Source organism: Capra hircus (genome assembly GCF_001704415.2).
Source record: "Capra hircus breed San Clemente chromosome X unlocalized genomic scaffold, ASM170441v1, whole genome shotgun sequence".
In the NCBI taxonomy this organism is placed as follows: Eukaryota; Metazoa; Chordata; class Mammalia; order Artiodactyla; family Bovidae; genus Capra; species Capra hircus.
In genome coordinates, this window is record NW_017189517.1 from 16,899,743 (window position 1) to 16,919,694 (window position 19,952).

The window sequence follows — 19,952 nt, forward strand, 5'->3', positions numbered from 1 at the left end:
ATGTTTGTTTTTATTTCTCTTGGGTAATATACCTAACAGTTGAGTTGCAAGGTCATTTAACTCTTTAACCTTTTGAGGAGCTACCAAACTGCTATTTTCAATGTGATAGCACCATTTTACATTTTTCCTAGCAGTGGTTTAGCATTCCATTTCTCCAAATTTTTGCTAGCTTTTGTTATTGTCTATACTTTTTTTTATTATAGCCATCTTAGTGGGAGTGAAATGGTATCTTCTTGTGATTTTGATTTCCGTTTCCTTTGTGGCCAATTACATTGATCATCTTTGCATGTGCTATATAGGCCATTTGTGTATCTTCTATATAGCACTTATTCCAGTCCTTTACCTATATTTTAAATTGGGTTGTTTGGATTTTTAAAATTACAGAATTACAGTTCTTTATCTTTCTGGGCATAAATTCCATATCAGATGCGTAATTTGCAAATATTTTCCCCCATTCTGCAGGTTATCTTTTCACTTTCTTAATGGATTCCTTTCAAGAACAAAGTTTTAATTTTGGATAAGTCAAACTTATTCTTTCTTTCATCTTGTGCCTTTGGTCTAATATTTAAGAAGGGTTTGGCTAACATGATTATGAAATTTTTCTTCTGTGCTTTATAGTTTTAGCTCTTAATTTAGGTCTTTGATCCATTTTCAGTAAAGTATTGTGTATGATGTAAGATAGGGTCCAACTTCATTGTTTTGCTTACAGATGTCCAGTTGTCCCAGCACCGTTTGTTGAAAAGATTAGTTTCTCTGTGTTGAATTGGGTTAACATTCTTGTCAAAAATCAAATGACTGTCAGTCTAAGGATTTATTTCTGGACTTTAAATTTTATTTCAGTAATCTGCATAACTGTCCTTATGCCAGTAGCTTTGTAGTAGATTTTAAAGTCATGAAGTGTGAGTCCTCCAACATTGTTCTCTTTTCAAGACTATTTTGACTATTCTGTATACCTTGCATTACCCTAAGGATTTTAGGATCAACTTTTCAATTTCTGCTAAGAAGTTAGTCAGCTGGCATTTTGATAGGGGTGGCATTGAGTCTGTAGATCAGTTTGGAGGGTACTGTCATCTAACAACATTAGGTCTCCAGATTCATGGACTATCTTACTTTCTTTTGGTGTTTATTTAGCCTTCAATTTCTCTTTTTTATTAATATGGGATTATTAGCACTCACTCGAGAAAAAGTGTTATTTGGATTTCCTCATTGACCCAAGCATTTACTTCTTTTTAAAAATTTTGTAAAGTTTTCGTTCCACCAGCATTGTAAATATTTAGATACTACTTAGTACAATATTTTTGTCAACTATTTTAATATTTTCTAAGATGTCTATAATATCACTAAGAAATTTCAGTTTATAAAGTTGGGTCTTATAGTTTTCAGATTCCTTTCAATTCAAAAGTTAAGGAAGATGGATCATCATTATGTATAATCACATGATGGATTTACTGAATTTTATTTCATTTTATTGTTAAAATGTAAATTTTGGTATACAAATATGTATTTATTGAAGTAATGTGATGCCACTTATTGTTGGATCTTAATGACTTTGATCTGAATTAAATCTTAGAATGTTAGAAAAAGCTAATGTTTTTTCTCCCCTTCTTGCTGTAGTCGGTGGTAGATGATTGGATAGAGTCATACAAGCATGACCGAGATATAGCACTTCTGGACCTCATCAACTTTTTTATTCAGTGTTCAGGCTGTAAAGGTAAGATATATTTATTTTGGAATCAGAATGTTCTCAAATGTTATCTTTTTTGTTTCACCTAAAGATTATTAACACTTTCTGTGGAAAATAATGCCAAGATATTGAGTTATTTGCATTATAACTATACAAAATATGTAAAGAAAAAAGAGTAAAGAATGAAGAGAGGAAGTCTGTTGAGACTGTTGTATTCTATGTGAAAGTTAATGAAGAACTTGGCAATTTATAATGTTATGTAACTTTTATTAGATATATTTCCCACTTTCAGCATCTGGTTTTAGGAACAAAGAAATGGATTAAGAAGGGAGGAAGAAGATAATGAAGAGATACAGGTTCAAGTGGCAGGGAATTGTAAAGTGTAGGGAATTAAAAAGTGCCATGAATAACAGTAAGAAAGTAAGTAAGTAGGTAAGTAAGTAACTAAGTAAGTTAAGTAAGGTATTGGTGAAATTTCCAGATTTTTTCCCCTAAAAGAGAAACTCTGGAATGGGGTCTTGTTTAAAGTGTTTATACTTTATTTTAAAAGATTTTGAATTAAAAGTATGGAAAATATAAAATGTAGAAATGTCTTTCCTGAGACAAAAACTTACAGTGAACACATTTGGCCAGAGGGACAAAACTGTCTAAGTTGGGGAGTCATATACCCTGGTCTGAATCAGTAAATGAAGTAGTCAAGATCATGGGCAGGTTCTGACCTATTCTGTCTCCCTAAACTTGGCCCATCCTTGAAATTCTACAAAAAAAATGCACAGGCAAATAAATGTTACAGAGTTTTCCAAGGCTATTCTTTTTAAAAATGAAAATGGCACCAAAAACATGGGCATTAGAAGTCAGGAGGAGGGAAGATTGCTTAAAAATAGATGTAAAAAATTAAGATGTTAAAGAATGATTTAAACAGATCTGAAGAAAAGATCCCAAGAAGCAATCTATTCATTTAATTCCATAAAACTTCTTTGAAAATCCTGTCATTGGAATTGGAAAACAAGTAACATTATAAGAACTGATGCATTTTATAGGGTTGATCACAACTTTCAGTGCAGTCGTCATATTAAATGTTATATGTGAGGCCTGATAGACAAATTTATTAACTTCTTGAATCTATGGTCTTTATAATGCCATTAATGTGGTCAGTTTTGAGAACTTTAAAAAAATGTCTGAACTTTAGAGTACAGAGAGTTGCCTAGTTTACTCAACTTCTTAGCTAAAGATATCTGTATATCAGTATTAGAAAATTCTACTGAATCTGCTCAGAGGAAATGTGGAAATGACAGTATGATAAACTAGATAAACTCTTCAGAAGATGAGATATGTTGATATTATTTTTATTTTGCCCATGTCCATTCCATCTTTCTGGAATAGAAGGATACAAGTACCTGTTTGTTGTGTTACGTAATTAAGGGCCATGTCCTTTCTCTTTAGATTTTTTGAAATGGAAGGTTGATGACAAAACAACTGAACAGCTGCCAGAAATAATTTGATGAGTTGAAATTCAGTCTTAGTTGATCCATTATAGTTTCCTGATTAGGTTTCTAAATAAGCAGTTTTAAAACAAAGCCATAGTCAGAGAGTTTTCCCTTTATCGGATACATTCCTTTTCTGGCCTCATTGTATTTATAAATAAGGGGCTTAACCATTCAACAGTTGGATATACCTTATCATAAATCGGGTTGTGAAGATTTTTAAAAATTGAAGGTGTTGAAAACTTAAACACTACTATAATAATACTTATTTTAGAATCATGGAATAGTCATAAAGTAGATTTTACCATGTTCAGGTCATTACATACTTAAACATACTCAAAAAATATTTTGACGGAATTCCTTTTTAAATGAATTAGACACATATTTAAGTATATACAATGTACTTTAACCTAGTCCTGTGGATCTAGGATTGTTATTATGAGTGTCAGTTATTTTACTGTAGTTAAGGCTTTTTGTAGCTATTGAGGTAGGTGGAGAGATGTTTGGCCCCACACTGAGTGGCTCCAGACTGCTCTGTGGTTGGTGATTCTGCAGCCAATGTTGTTTCCTTTTTTCTTTTCTGGTCGGCTGTCACTTTTCAGTTTACCAGTTTTTAAATAACTCACTTCATGTCCCCCACACTTTTAAGGCAGTGGGATCTGGCCTGGTATCCTGATGGCTCCTTCATACCTGCCTCAGAAGAATTATATGCATGAAGTTTGTGACAGCCACTTTCTTTTCTCTTTATATTTGAGTTTATGACTGTTAACATGGTTTATTAGATGTGAGGAGGAGCTTTAGAAGTTTGTCAAGCTGTATGCAATATGTTTACTTTGACATATCTTAATGTTTATTTCATATAAGTTATTTCAGGGATTGAGTTACTTGTTCTCTAGCAGTGCCAAATTTACAGTATTTGGGTATAAAGTATGGAAAGTTTTTGAGATATATTCATGGCTCTAAATAAAAATTAAAAACCCTTTCAAAACGTTTTTGAGAACGTGCTTCTTTAGCTGGAGAAATCATGCTTTCTTCCAAATTTGTTATTATTTGTAAACAACCATTTGTTTTTTTAAAGGTGGTAAGTAAGGGTTCTTTTACAGTACCAGTAGAAATTGATATCACCTGGGGCTGGGCAACATGATGTTGACTAATAATCTCATAGAAATTATTTATAACTTCTCTTTGCCTTAGCATCAGTTTTCTCATTTGTAAAGCCAGGATTATAGTACCTGCTATACAGGCTTGTTTTCAGGGCTAAAGTGGCCGGTACATAGGAGGCTCAGTGGATGTTAGTTCATGTTCTAATTCTGCTGGCTTTGTTGGACTACTGGAAGGTCTTAAATTACATGCCTATAGAGAAGGCGCTCACATAGCTGTTGCTCTTTCAGATTAGGAGTTGAAAAGACAGCATGATGTTTTGTTGCTGTTTTTAGTTTTACATACACACACATGCACACATATACAAAATAGAGCTTGGTCAATTGAAATACATCTATTAATTATTTCTAATTTTTATAATAAATCTCATCTTCCTGTACCAAGACATTCTTTTATTTTTTGGCCACACCTTGCACCATGCTGGGTCTTACTTCCCTGTCTAGAGATCGAACCTGTGCCCCCTGTATTGGGAGCACATAGTCTTAATTACTGGACTGCCAGGGGAGTCCCAAGACATTCTTTTAGATATTAGTGTATTTATAGTATTCATAGTGATTAGACTGGCAAAGTATAAATAACATAGAAATGTAGTTTAAGAAATTCACTTTTTACAGTTCTTCTTTTTTTTTTGTGACACCCTATCAATGAAAATTCATGTATGACTTCTTGCATTGTCTCCTACTCATAATTTTTTCCTAGAAATTCCTTTCCTGATATTTGACGTATACCTGGCTAACTTTTACACTTGTCTTTTATTTTTGAAATATATTAATATTTGATTAACAGTGTTGTATTAATTTCAGGTTTCTTGTAATGTGTATCCTTTCTCCTCTCCTCTCCCATCCTCCTTTAAAAGGAAACGTCCACTATCAGATTCTTTCTCTGTGAAACACCTACTTACTCAAATCTTAATTCTTTCTTTCTTTCTTTTTTAGCCTATCTTGGTTTTTCCACTCATTAGGGCATTTATTATGTACTACCTTTAATACTTTATCCTGCCCCGCCCCCTTATTCTTTGTTTAAACTTACAACTAGGTTACAGACTTCTGGATGAGCTGGAACTACAACTTATTACTTTTGTTTATTTGAAGTCCTTTGAGGTGGATGGTGGAATACAGTTGCCTTACTACAGTTGTGCTTAATAAAGAAACCTGCCTAAAGTGAATTCTTCCTATTACTCTCTCCTTTATTTTCTTCGGGTTCATCCTCAGGGCTTTAAATGTTATCCTAGATGGCTGCCTCGTTATCAATGACATATGCTTTGTATTAAAGAATTTAGCCAGTATACATATTCTAGGAGTGAGTAAAGTGAGTTAGGTAGAAATGGCTAAGGCTGATTGTTCATGAAAAGAAAGAAGAGATACCTGTCAGAAGTGTGGGTCTGTTTTCTTGTGTATGTTGAGAGTGGTATTTGTGCTTTATAGAATTGAGTATCATGGTGAAGATCACGTGATATAGAAGTATACCTTATTGTGTGACTGTAGACATATTTATATTAGAGATGGACTTAGAAGTTCTCTATTTTTTTATCTACCATGTATTAACTTCTTACACTTGGAAATTTCAGGTGTTGTCACAGCAGAAATGTTTAGACATATGCAAAACTCTGAAATAATTCGAAAAATGACTGAAGAGTTTGATGAGGTAAGTTAATACCCTAAATATTGTGATAATTTTATGTACCTTGATCTTCAGAATATTAAATTTTGAATATTAGTGTTGTAGATAAGAGCTTTGGTAGTAGAAATCCAGTTAAATGATGGCCGTGTGACCTTAGGCAAATTGTTGTCTTAGCATAAGTTTCATCATCTGTAAAATGGAGCTACAAATACTTAAAGGGCTCTTAAGAAGATTGAATGCAATAATGTTTGAAAACTTCCTTAGCATTTTACAATGTCTGGCACATAGTAAGAACTAAATGGTAGCTCTTTTGTTAAAAAATTAAAATCTCAACAGAGAATAAAATTAAGTGCCCATGAACATGTGTAAGCTCAGGCAAAGATAAATGCATGCAGGTATATTATATTGTTTAAAGTCATCTTATGTTTCACATATGAATAACAACAATACAAATACATAATAAATAGTAGCTTAGACCTTAGTTGATTATCATAGGTGATGTCTTTGAAGTATTATTGCCAATAAAGACATATTTAGGTTTACTATAATATAAACTCCTTCAAGGCAGGGATTTTTGTTTGTTTTGTTCACAGCTGTATTCAAGCCCCAGTAGTTTTTACTCTTCAAAACTTTTCACTGTGAATTTTCAAGTAGAAAGCCTTTCTCATTTGAGTTTTATATGTTTTTTTTTTACCTTATTCAGATGAAGGAGCTTTCAACTATCTTTCTGAAAGATAAGAATTGTTAAAAATGGTTTTGATGATCACTAAGTGCTATTAATCAGTCTCTAAGTCGTTGAGATGTAATTATGAGGATTGGTGTTATTTTAACCTTCTGATATTAAATTTTTAATGAGAAATTTGTTCTCAATAGCTATTTGAAATAAGATTCCTGAAATAAGATTTGAAAATACCAGCAAACCAAGTTGCTAACAACAATTAAGATGTTATCTTTCAATATAGTGTTAAATGAGCCAATCAGAAAATGGAAGAAAACCTTTTTATGGAGTATTGGGATCTTATTCTCAGATGAGACATAGTTCAACTTGTGTATGGCATTACTTAAATTTTTTTTAAATATATGCTCTAATGACAAAAGTTAATTGTCAAAAAATTTACTATACCATAATGACCTTAGGACATTCTTGTCAGAAACTTCTATGTAGTATTGGTCTCTGCATTTATTCTTAAGACTTGTTTGTTTTTAATGATTTATGGAGGACCTCAATGTATCTTTGTTGGTGAATGCCCCATCTTATATGTAGGAATACTTGAGTACCTGTCTTTACAGGTCATTCTAGCTTGTTTTCACTTAAAAAAATTATTGTTTACATCTGCTGAGTATTTGATGTCCTGAAGCTAATAAAAACATACATTGTAATCCTTCGATTGTTTATGTCATACATGAATCTATTAGACTGGCTGAGAATATGATTTTATCATGTTGAATCATTAAAACAGGAAACTTTGGTTTGATTGTTGCTCAGTTTTAAAGAAATTTAGTGACTATATCTTTGCTTATCAGAATAAAGTTTTATTTGATGGGAGAGGCTTTTTATTTTGGTATGTAATTAGTGTATATTTTCATTGGTTAGAGTGAATTCAGACTATCCATTTTTATCTTAAATAAAAGATCCGATTTGTTCAAAGGTATCTCTACCTTTGCATGTTATTCTTCTGCCTACTTTGAGGATTTATTATAGAAGATGAGATAAAGGAGTCTTTTCAGTTTCTGCCTAGAGCATTTCAAAAACAAGTAAAAGTTTATTAAATTATGGGTTTTAAGTGAAATTACTGTTTAAAATTTCTATTTTAGGATAGTGGAGATTATCCACTTACCATGGCTGGTCCTCAGTGGAAGAAGTTCAAATCCAGTTTCTGTGAATTCATTGGCGTATTAGTACGGCAGTGTCAATATAGTATCATATACGATGAGTACATGATGGATACAGTCATTTCACTTCTTACAGGATTGTCTGACTCACAAGTCAGAGCATTTCGACATACAAGCACCCTGGCAGGTCAGTATTTAGAAATCTTTTTGTGCATTTTCTTAGGTTAGAGATGAAAATGGTTTTCATTAAAAGGAATGACATAATGGTGACAGATTAATTTTATTTATTAAGTAGCCCCTAAGAGGACATTTTCCCCTTTCCTCCAGCTCCCATGAATTATGGAGAATGGAATGATAATTTGGTTCTCTGAAGACATACTATAATTTTGTCGTGTTATACCTACTTGATTCCTATCCACCTCTTCTCCCTTTCTGTGGCATAGTAATCTGTTGGGTCTTGAAATATGTTTTATCAGGGAAGGTATCGACATCAAACTTGGGGAGCAGTGATTTTGGATATGTAGTTCTAAATGACCTGTGTGCATAGTCACTACTAGCATACTCCCTCCCAGTAAGATTGTCCCTATAGGATGATGCTTGCTTAACCACATCAAAAAAGTTGGTTTTTCTGATGCTTCTGAGTAACTTGAGGCTGAGTCAATTTCTCTGATTTTTATATGAAATAAGTTAAATTTTTAAGGCTCACATGATTAATTCTAGAACAGTGATTTTTGCTGTTGATGTTGATAAAATGTCCTGGTTTCTCTTTTGTGCTAAAGGTAAAATTGTTCATATACTATTATTGAAAATGTGCCTTTTGATTTGAGTATGAGTAAATTGACCAGGCACTAATTGTTAAGTACTCTATGCATTAATGATAGAATATTTTGATTTCTACAAAAATTTTTCATTCTCTAAATGTGGGGATATTTTTCCTTTAGAGTATTTCCCTAAAGAATTAAAGCTGTGATTAAAGATTTTCTTTTGCTCAGCCCTCCATTAAAAAAAATGCAGACAATCTCCGTGTAGGTTTTTAGATTTGAGGTCACAAATTATGAATGTGATTGATCTGTGTACTTAGGTAGCTTTGATGTTAAGAACTTGAATGGTTAAAGTAAATAAAATTATGGGCAAGGTGAGTAATTTTAGATCAGAATGAGAAAATGGTATGCTGAGGGTATACAATAGCTCAGAGCAGAAGATTGGGAATCTCTTTTAAAGAATGCTGCTACTGCTGCTGCTAAGTCATTTCCATCATGTCCGACTCTGTACAATCCCATAGACGGCAGCCCACCAGGCTCCCCCGTCCCTGGGATTCTCCAGGCAAGAACACGAGTGGGTTTCCTTCTCTAATACATGAAAGTGAAGTCGCTCAGTCATGTCCAACTCTTGGTGACCCCATGGGCTGCAGCCTACCAGGCTGCTGTGTCCATGGGATTTTCCAGGCAACAGTGCTGGAGTGGGGTGCCATTGCCTTCTCCGTTTAAAGAGAGCTAGTAGCCACAAATTAAGGTTTAGTTTTGTGGTGTTCTGTCATGCAGTGAATCAGGCTTGAGAAGTAGTCTGACCTAAGCTAAAAAAAACAGCATAATATGTTCAGATATTTCAATTAATAAGTTTGAGATCACAGGCAGTGAGTCTTGTCTCAGTAGCAAGAGTTCAATAACAGAAGGTGGGGCTCTGGAGAAACTCTGATACAAAGCACTTTATTGAGTGACATTTTACTCTGTACTTTTGACTTTTTATCTTGATATGTCTTTCATAATTGCATCATTGTCTTTATGATGATATATAATACGAGTAAAATTAAAGGAAATCAAATACTGATAAAACTGTCCAACATTTCTACACACTGTACTTTGATAAAAAGCACTTATGTTCCCTCCCCCTTTGGTTACTGGATAGCTAAATGACTGCTGTATTAGTCAAAATTTATTTAGAAGGTAAATCATGATCTCTTGAAAAGGTCATTGTAGGAGACCTATCACTGAATAGTGAGCATAGTCTAGAGTAATATTTTCTAGTTTTGAATCTTGTTTTAACTATGTATATAAACTGTGTAGTTTGAGGCAGATTTCTTAAGCTCCCTAAACTTCAGATTCTTCATGAATGAAATGAGGATAATACTTAACTTAGAGGGCTGTTGTAAGGATTAGGAGTTAATCCGAGAAATACTTAACATAGGTAACTGACTGACATATAGTAAGTATTCAGTACACATTAGCTGTTGTTGTACTATTGTTGTCATTTGTAGCAGCTGTATTTTTCTATTAGAAATGGAACAGCCCATCTTGTTTTTAATTTTTCTTAAGTAGATCATAACTTGTAAATTTTTCTGTGAGACTAATTTCAACATTTTCCATTTAAAAATAGCTATGAAGTTGATGACAGCTTTGGTGAATGTGGCACTAAATCTTAGCATTAATATGGATAATACACAAAGACAGTATGAGGCAGAACGGAATAAAATGATTGGAAAACGAGCCAATGAGAGGCTAGAACTCCTGCTACAGAAGCGGAAAGAGGTACACCCTTGTATTGAATATTTAAGCTGTTAATCTGTGACCAACTTAGTCACCATTAATTATGATATATAACTTTGCTAGTTCATCAGATAAAATTTTTTGAAAAATTTAATATGTTTAAAGTTGTTTATACATCTTAACTTATTTTTATTGACTGTCCATGCCAAGAGTACCTTCTGTATATATTTCCTTTCTGTGTGGACTAGGATTAAGAGTTGAATGCTTCAAGTAAGGAGTCCTGGGCCAGTCTGACAAGTTGTCTTATGCTTTATTGTTATTCATGTCTACTGTGAAAACCTATCTCCTAACTCTACCCTTAATTTATTGTCGGGATCAAATGAGGTTTCACTTACGTAAAATCCCTTTGAAAAATAGGGAGAGCTATTTATGGTGTCATAATCTGTGTTTTTGGTGTGTGTGTGTGTGTGTTTTGTGTGTGTAGTGTAAGAGACCCTTGAATAACATTAATGACCACCAAATTCAACTTTGAATGAGGAAAATGTTTTTTTCAGTTCTATGCTAATAAAATCTTTTGGTATTGGGGTTTTTGTTTTTGTTTTTGTTTTTTGGCCATGCCATGCAGCTTGTGGGATCTTAGTTTTCTGACAAGGATTGAACCCAGGCCCCAGCAGTAAAAGTGCTGAGTACTAACCACTGTACCACTAGGGGATTCCCTTGATGTTGTGTTTTTTATTTAAATTCCTTCTTCATTGGTAATATAATATTTTGCTGTCTGATATTGGAAATGTTTATTTTTATTTTGAATAGGCAAAGTCTGATGTTTCAAAAACATTGCTAATGTAGTTGAGCTAAAATATTTACCATGGGATATTTGGCATAGTATTTCATAAATTACTTGATTCTGACATTTTGTGGGGGTGATTGTTGCTGCTAAGTCACTTCAGTCATGTCTGACTCTGCGACCCCATAGACGGCAACCCACCAGGCTCCCCCGTCCCTGGGGTTCTCCAGGCAAGAACACTGGAGTGTGTTGCCATTTCCTTCTCCAATGCATGAAAGTGAAAAGTGAAAGTGAAGTCGCTCAGTTGTGTCTGACTCCTAGCGACACCATGGACTGCAGCCTACCAGGCTCCTCCGTCCATGGGATTTGCCAGGCAAGAATACTGGAGTGGGTGATTGTAGTAACTATAATTTAAAAGTTGTTTTTTTCTGAGATAGCCAATAACTTTTAAAAATGCCCCTTGCCCAAGAAAAGCCAGAAAAATCTTGCCCACATTTCCCCCATGCCTAAATTCCTCTTTTTCATAAACATTTGAACCATGAACAACATATGTTTGAACTGTGCAGATCCATTTACACATGGATTTTTTTTTCAGTAGTAAATATTACAGTTCTTATTTGATCCATGGTTGCTTGAATCTTTGGTTGTGAAACCTTGTATGTGCAGAAACCGTGGATACAGTGAAACAGAGGGCCACCTATAAGTTTTACTTAGATTTTCAGCTGTGTAGAGGGTCAGCAACCCTAACCCCCGCATTGTTCAAGGATTAACTGTAGTTGAAATGAAGAATTGACCTTTATGCCCTTTAATTTAGTAATAAATTGTATTGGATGCTTTATTAGCTGAACATAATGTACAAAATTATGGCCTTATTCTGAACATAGCATGAATGGATATAAAAGGGTTTTGAGTTCAAAATTCTTCTATCATATAAGATATTAATACTTCTAGGTTAGGTTAAGTTTTTAAACATTGAAAGCCCTCCTGTGCCTTTGATTGTGCTAATGAATACAAGTGCATGCTCTGTTAGCATTATTTGGAAATGTGAGATTATACTCGTGAAAAGAAAAAAAGTGTTTTACGGATTTGGGAAAACACAGAACATAATTCTGAAAGCTAATTGATACTTAAGAGTGTGAAAGATTTTTCTTGTAATTCTGAAGCTCTGAATCAATTTTCTGTTAACTCTAAAGCTCTGAATTGAGAATATATGGAAGTAAATAAGTCATCCAAGATTTGAAATGCTTAGTTGATTATTTCAAGTGAGCCTTGTTTCCCTCAAAAAAATTTAACAAGAAGACAAATTTTTTGCCAAGCTATTTTACTCAAATTTTTATGTTCTTTGATCAGGCAGTAGATAACATGAGTTAATTTTCAGATGCTAAAGACCAAGATAATGAAGCATTGTTCTTTTTTTTGATATGAATATATATGTTATTTAATAGATAAGTAATATAATAAAATGGGCTTCCCTGGTGGCTCAGAGGATAAAGCGTCTGCCTCCAATGTGGGAGACCCGGGTTCGATCCCTGGGTCAGAAAGATCTGGAGAAGGAAATGGTAACCCACTCTAGTATTCTTGCCTGGAGAATCCCATGGACGGAGAAGCCTGGTAGGCTACAGTCCATGGGGTCGCAAAGAGTCAGACACGACTGAGCAACTTCACTATACTCACTAATGTAATAAACTACTTAAAAGATTACATACATTTATACAATAGGAATATGTGACCATCTGAAAAAATTAGTCAACCAGCTAAACATTAGCAGTGACGTTAACAACAATGTACAAATATTCCAGGTGTCAAGGGAGTTTAGCTACCTTTTATGCAACAGCTTTTAGTTTTTCTATGTGGATACTTTTCATTTAGTGAAATAAAAAATTGCATGAAAATATCAAAACTCTGGAGAAACCTACATTTGTGTTTGTACCAACTTTTACATGTTCTTTTGGTTGTTTTCTATTACAATTGCAAAGCAATGATGTGTTCTTTTCAGCTTCAAGAAAATCAAGATGAAATAGAAAATATGATGAATGCAATATTTAAGGGAGTGTTTGTACATAGATACCGGTAAGTCAGGACAGTTTTTTCTATGTAATTCTTATTCTCTTCAAGTTTGGTTATTTAGTGGTTTAAGCAATATAAATTTAGTGGTAACAGTGTTAAGACTAAGATCAGTGTTAGAATGTAAGGTCTTCCACTGATTGGGACACTCTAGGCAAGTTACTTAACTGCTCTGAACTTTATTTTCTGTCTGAAAAATGGGGGAATGTTGTGCTCAACTTGTAGATGCCCAGAAAATGGAAGCTACTACTGTTACTAGGAGTGAGGGCACAGAACACTTAATTGCTTTTGTATGTACTGTTAGCAGAGACTGTACATTTTGATTCCTGATTCTTTCCTCTTTGATTTGAATATCAGTGGGAAAATTTGAGTAGATTTAAGTGAGTTGTTGCCCTTATTTTGAATGAGCAGAGGAAAGAAATAGGTAGTCTTACCACCATTTCTGCGGTAACCTGTTCTTTAAATATTAGTGGCATTTTTCTTTAGCTTTGTCATTTCTTAATTTGGCAGTTACTAAATCAGATTAATACTTCCTTTGTAATACCCTTTTGTCCATTCTTACCTTTTTATTTCTGTCACGATTACCTTAGTCTATTCCTTCATCATTCTAGAGATTATTGCAGTTGTCTTAAAATGTTCTTTTGTTGAGTCATTCCTCTACTCAAAAGCGTTGAATGACTTACCAGTACCTACATGATGAATTCAGAATAATTTAGTATGTTCAAATCCAAATTGAGCTTGGCCTCAATATTAGGTGTAACTAATTCTCACCTGGAAAATATGCTATAACCAGACTAAAGTTCCGACTGTCTTCTGAATACACCATGCCCAGCAGGTGTGAATAAAGGCTGGGATATGACATGATTGAGAAGGTGGTAGTTGGATTTTGTTTGTAGGTTTATTTAACTTTAAATATTTATTTGGTGATAATTGTACTTCGACAACTAGACTATAAGCTTTTAGCATTTAGGGGCCATGCTTCAATTCTTCTTGTAAACCTCCAGTAATACTTAAGGTAGTGGTATGTTCATAGTAGGTACCAAGTATTGGTGTTGCATAAAGAATCCACAAGTCCTGTGGTATACTGACACTAATATGCATGATTTTCTTTCTTCCATGCAGTGATGCAATAGCTGAAATCCGAGCTATTTGCATTGAAGAAATTGGCATTTGGATGAAAATGTATAGTGATGCATTTCTTAATGACAGTTATTTAAAATATGTTGGTTGGACTATGCATGATAAGGTAAGATATATATAGTGCTTTTCTTTCTACACATAAGCATAGCTGTGTGCTACTCTCATTCATTGTGAATTATCTGCATATACGTGTAACTGGGAGCACATTCCTGTAGGCTTCTCTCCTTTATTCTTTTCTATCTGTTCATGAAAATATGGTCTCTATCACATAAAGTACCCTGGATTTTTGAATCTTGGGCACTGATTTAGCCTTTGATCATGAAACAATTTTTGTACTGAAACAACAGGATCATGTAGGTGATGGTGTTAGTGGTAAGACATTTCTTAAGAATAGTGAGAAGAATTCTTACTCTGTTAATATATAAGTGCTACATATATACATATACTTAAATTTCTTTAATTTTTATTCTCTTGATAAACATGTATCTTAGCCAGATTATAAATTACCACTTGGCCTCTGACCTTTTTAATTTTTTTTTAATTAATCTGCCTTTCCCTTAGGCTGTCTCTTCACCTAGCCTTGATCTTTGTATATATCCCTTACCAATATTATTTTCTATAAAGGAAAACTTACTGTGAAATATGCTACTGTCATCTTTCATAATAACATTGCTCTGAACAAATTTTCAAAATAATTTCATTTGACCTATAGTAATAGTAATCCAGAGGTATTTAGTCTTAAACGTATGTATTGATTCCTATTTTTGCATTGTCAAGGATGAGAGTTTCTGAAGAAATACCATAGTATAGAACATATTTAAAGTAGAAGATGTGGTAGAAGATATCTTGTGTGCTCAGGTTGAAAATATGCAAAGTTTTAATGCATTTTCTCCTCTCATTTAATTCAGCAAGGTGAGGTAAGACTCAAATGTCTCACTGCTCTACAAGGGCTTTATTATAACAAGGAACTTAATTCCAAACTGGAGCTATTTACCAGTCGGTTCAAGGTTAGTATTACTCTAAGTATTTAACATTTACCTGTTGTTTGCAAGTATTTTTCTCTTGGTTTCCCTTTAAGAATATTTTCTGTTTTTCGCCCTTAGGATAGAATTGTTTCTATGACCCTTGACAAAGAATATGATGTTGCAGTACAAGCAATAAAATTACTCACTCTTGTTTTACAGTAAGTATGTATTTACTGCATATTGCTAATGTCTACATATCTTAAAAATACAGTAGCATACTTGGTTTAAATTTATCTGTGTCTAAATTTCAATAACTTGGAGTTTTACAGCAAGAAGTTTAGTTTAGTTTTCTCATGTAAAGTTGAGAAGATAGGAAGAGAGGACCATTGAACTAGAACATTCTAACTGAGCTGGGAATTCATGTGTTTTCATTCTTGACTAGTTTTCTTTCAATTTTACTGTCTTTAGATGCTCTTGAAATTAAGTCAAACACTCAAGTGTGTTAAATATGTGTATTGTATTTTGTCACACTTTTAGAAATTAGTATTTACTGAAACTTCTCTGTAAATAATCTGAATTTAAAACATATTATGTTAAAATGTAGGATTGATGCAATTCACTTTTCCCCTTTTTAAAAAGATTGTGGTGATATATGTAATGTAAGATTTACCATTTAAACATATTTCAGTGTACAGATCAGTGGAATTAAGTACATTCATATTGTTGTGCAGCCATCATCACCATTATCCATCTCCAGAGTGTTTTTATCATTTCATACTGATACTCTGTAAAGGACTGCACAGTATCATTTTGCATCATATTGTCTACTTTTCATCTCTGAATTTGACTGTTTTAGGTACCTCATATATGTGAAAGTATGTAATATTTGGCCTTTTATATCAGGTGTGTTTTACTTAGCATGATGTCTTCAGGGTTCATCCATGTTGTTATGTATCAGAATTTCATTTCTTTTGACACTCAGTATACCACATTTTATATATTCATCCATCGGTGGACATTTAGGTTGTTAACATGATCCTGATAGTTGCTAAGGGCTTTTTATTTTTTTTTTTATTTTATATTGGGGTATAGCCGTTTAATGAATGATACTGTGATAGTTTCAGGTGAACAGGGAAGGGATTCAGCCATACACATGCATGTATCCTTTCTCCCCTCCTTCCCATCCAGGCTGCCACATAACACTGAGCAGAGTTCCCTCTGCTATATAGTAGGTCTTTGTTGGTTATCCATTTTAAATACAGAAGTGTGTACATGTTTATCCTTAGTTGCCTGTCACAAAGGGCCTTTTAACAACATTCTAATTCTGATACTCATGAGAAAGTCATCGTGTAAGAGTAGCCAGCAAAATTCTGATAAAAACTGAGAGATGACTGCCCGCTATGATTTTAAGTCAAAATTATAAAACAACGTTGACTTTATTATTATTACTAATTTTTAAAAATTGAAGTATAGTTGATTTATTGTGTTGGTTTTAGGTGTACAGCAAAGTGATTCAGTTATACATTTATGTAGTAGGTCCTTGCTGGTTATCTGCTTTATACATATCAGTGTGTATGTGTTAATCCCAAAATCCTATTTTATCTCTCCCTCTCCTCACCCTAGTAACTTTTAAGCTTTGGTACTGGTGTGTAAACAGACAGAAATGAGTGACACAGAATAAAGAACAGAGACAAACTTAAATATATCTAGGAACCTAGTGTAGGGTAAGGGTGGTTTTATATCAAAATAAATGATGTTATGACACTTAGGTTCTATTTGGGGGAAAATTAAATTGGATTCATATTTCATTCCTTATACAGAAATAATTTCAGGATGGATGAAATGTCTAAATGTAAATAAATGAAATAATTAAAGTGTTAGATGAAAACTGAGAAGATTAAATATTTTAATTTTATATGTAAACTGGCAGTGTCTTTCTGAGAATGGCATAAAACGTAGACATTAAAAAAAATTACTGAATTTTAACTACATAAAAAACTACAAATATGTATATGCCATAATGTAAACTCAGAAAACAAATGACAGACTGGGCAGAAAATTTGCACTGTAGGAGTCACTTTCAATAAATCAGTAAAAAGAACAGCAACCCAGTAGTAAAAGAGTCAAAAGTTAGGAACCATGTCACTGACAGAAATAAAACATTAAACATGCAAAAAGATGTTTGGTCATACTCAGAGACATGTATATTAAAATGAGACTTTTTTTAACCTACTGTTTTACAAAGATTAATGTGTTTGGTAATACATTCATTGCATAAGGCTGTGCAGAAACAAACCCATAAACTATTGATGGGACTATAAACTAGGATAGCCTCTTTAGAGAAAAGTGTGAAAGTGAAGTCGCTCAATTGTGTTGGACTCCTTGCGACCCCGTGGACTGTAGCCTACCAGGCTCCTCCGTCCATGGAATTTTCCAGGCAAGAGTACTGGAGTGGGTTGTCATTTCCTTCTCCAGGGGATTTTCCTGACACACGGATTGAACCCGGGTCTCCCACATTGCAGGCAGATGCTTTACCATCTGAGCCACCTGGGAAGCCCTGGTGAAAAAAGCTTGGTGGTATCCAAAATTTAAAATGTTCTCATTGTCTAACAAAGTACTGTTTGTAATAGAATATTGGAAATATTCTAGATGATTATCAATAGAGGAAGAATTAAGTTAATATATGACAGCTAATACAAGCTCCTTATAGGGGTTATCTCATTTAATGCAGCAGTCCTGTGTGAGGAGTGTGGTTGTCAACCCCATTTATATGAAATGGACTACATTACAGTTATTAAAAAGAAGGTAGCTCTACCTCCTAATTTAAATTTGTAGGTTGAGATTAACCCTGTTATATATAAAATAGATAATCCAAAAGGACCTACTGTATAGTACAGGGAACTTTGCTCAGTACTTGGTAATAACCTTTATGGGAAAAAGAATCTGAAAAAGAATAAATATGTGTGTATGTATAACTAAATCATGTTGCTGCACACTTAAAACTAATGTAACATACATAGTAAATCAACTATATTCCAATATGAAATAAAAATTAGAAGTCAGAAAAAAAAGAAGGTAGCTCTATATATGGACTGACGTTTTCTGAGAATTCACTTAACGGGGGGGATTTTGAGCAGTCTTAACCATTGCATTTTTCTTTGGGTTTAAAAATTATGAATTATTATATATGTATATGTTATAAAACTATCCTGAATTAAATAAGAAAATAGTAGTACTCTACTTAATTTCTATAGCTTCTCCCCTCTTCCTCTGTAATACCATGTGGACACCTTTTTTTGTTGATTCAGCCATGTATATACCTAATAACTGAAACTTTCAGGAACATTCCTTATGGCTTAAAATTAGTGAACTACCTCAAATTTGCTGTAGTTTGATTTGATTCAGTATCTGTGTATATTTATTTATATGTAGTTATAAAGTGGCAAAAAGCATATTAGGGGGAAAGAGGTGCCAGAGGCCACAACTTCAAACACAGGGTCTTGGTTTGGAAAACCCAGCAAGGTTTACCCTGGTTCTGTGGTTGATGGGCCTAATAATGACTTTGATTTACCAAGATTTGTTATGTTTACTTTCTTCTCTTAAAGTAGGATCAATAAAACAAGCACTATATTTTAGTGAGTTTTTTTTAAATGATAAATTGTAGTTAAACATCTTTGGCACTTAAATTTTATTATTTGGAAAACTTCTTTTGCATTGTTTTATATGATGTTTAGTGCATGGTGAATGAAATATTATTCTTCATCATTGTGAGGTAACTGGAGTGTTAGTATATTTTAATGTTGCAAAATTGTATCCTTAATATTACCATGAAATACATGCGAAGTGTTTTCTTTGATTATTAACTAAGCTCCAAGTGGTTCAAATGGTAACGAATCTGCCTGCCAATGTAGGAGACAGAGGCAAAACACTCCAGTTCGATCCCTGGGTGGGGAAGATCCCCTGGAGAAGGGCTTGGCAACCCACTCTAGTATTCTTGCCTGGAGAATCCCATGGACAGAGGAGCCTGGCAGGCTACAGTCCATGAGATTTCAGAGTGGAACATGACTGAGGACACACGCACACACTGAGTGTGCCACTACTTTATTTTCTGTGTTAGTTTATATTATTTTGTCTTCATTTCCCTTTAGCACACTTGTCACGTGGTTATTTCTCTTACTATGTATTTCTTTATGCCCGATATTCACTCTAATTTTAGGTCTGATCTTGGGTGTTCACAAAATACTCAGCTTTTTTGTCAGAGGATGCTTTTACTAATAGATGATAATCAAGTGCTTTTACTAATAGATGATAATCAAGTAAGATTGATTTCTTCTTGAAACAACTTCTTAATGACCTTTTTTTTAAAACAAGTTTAAAAGTGAAAATACTATTTTTTAATGTATAAGTATGAATTTTTGTACCAGTAAACTTAAAATTACAGCATTGTTTTGAAAACTGCTAATGCTTATTTGTTTTCAGGAGTAGTGAAGAAGTTCTTACTGCAGAAGATTGTGAAAATGTCTATCATCTGGTTTATTCAGCTCATCGGCCAGTAGCAGTAGCAGCTGGAGAATTTCTGTACAAAAAGTAAATCTGCATTTCTATTGTTCATTTTCTAAAGTCACTTTAATGGCAGTAATTTATTGTGTTATAAAATATATATAAATATGACTTATTAATAATTTATTCAGTATAGGTCTTAAGCCTATTTTTATGTATTTTAAAGTATTTTTG

The 19,952-nt window shown here is 33.5% G+C and overlaps 1 protein-coding gene across 4 annotated transcripts in view; it reads left to right on the forward strand.

Annotated features, from left to right (window-relative positions):
* Positions 1 to 19,952, forward strand: part of STAG2 (stromal antigen 2) — a 129,144-nt gene that overhangs the window by 60,739 nt on the left and 48,453 nt on the right. For all 4 annotated transcript variants that reach the window (XM_018044159.1, XM_018044161.1, XM_018044160.1 and 1 more), the window contains exons 5-13: positions 1,615 to 1,711; positions 5,897 to 5,973; positions 7,765 to 7,969; positions 10,156 to 10,307; positions 13,046 to 13,119; positions 14,236 to 14,359; positions 15,162 to 15,260; positions 15,357 to 15,436; positions 19,698 to 19,805. In XM_018044159.1, the coding sequence (XP_017899648.1) occupies positions 1,615 to 1,711; positions 5,897 to 5,973; positions 7,765 to 7,969; positions 10,156 to 10,307; positions 13,046 to 13,119; positions 14,236 to 14,359; positions 15,162 to 15,260; positions 15,357 to 15,436; positions 19,698 to 19,805 (1,016 nt within the window). The remainder of the gene's footprint in view (positions 1 to 1,614; positions 1,712 to 5,896; positions 5,974 to 7,764; positions 7,970 to 10,155; positions 10,308 to 13,045; positions 13,120 to 14,235; positions 14,360 to 15,161; positions 15,261 to 15,356; positions 15,437 to 19,697; positions 19,806 to 19,952) is intronic.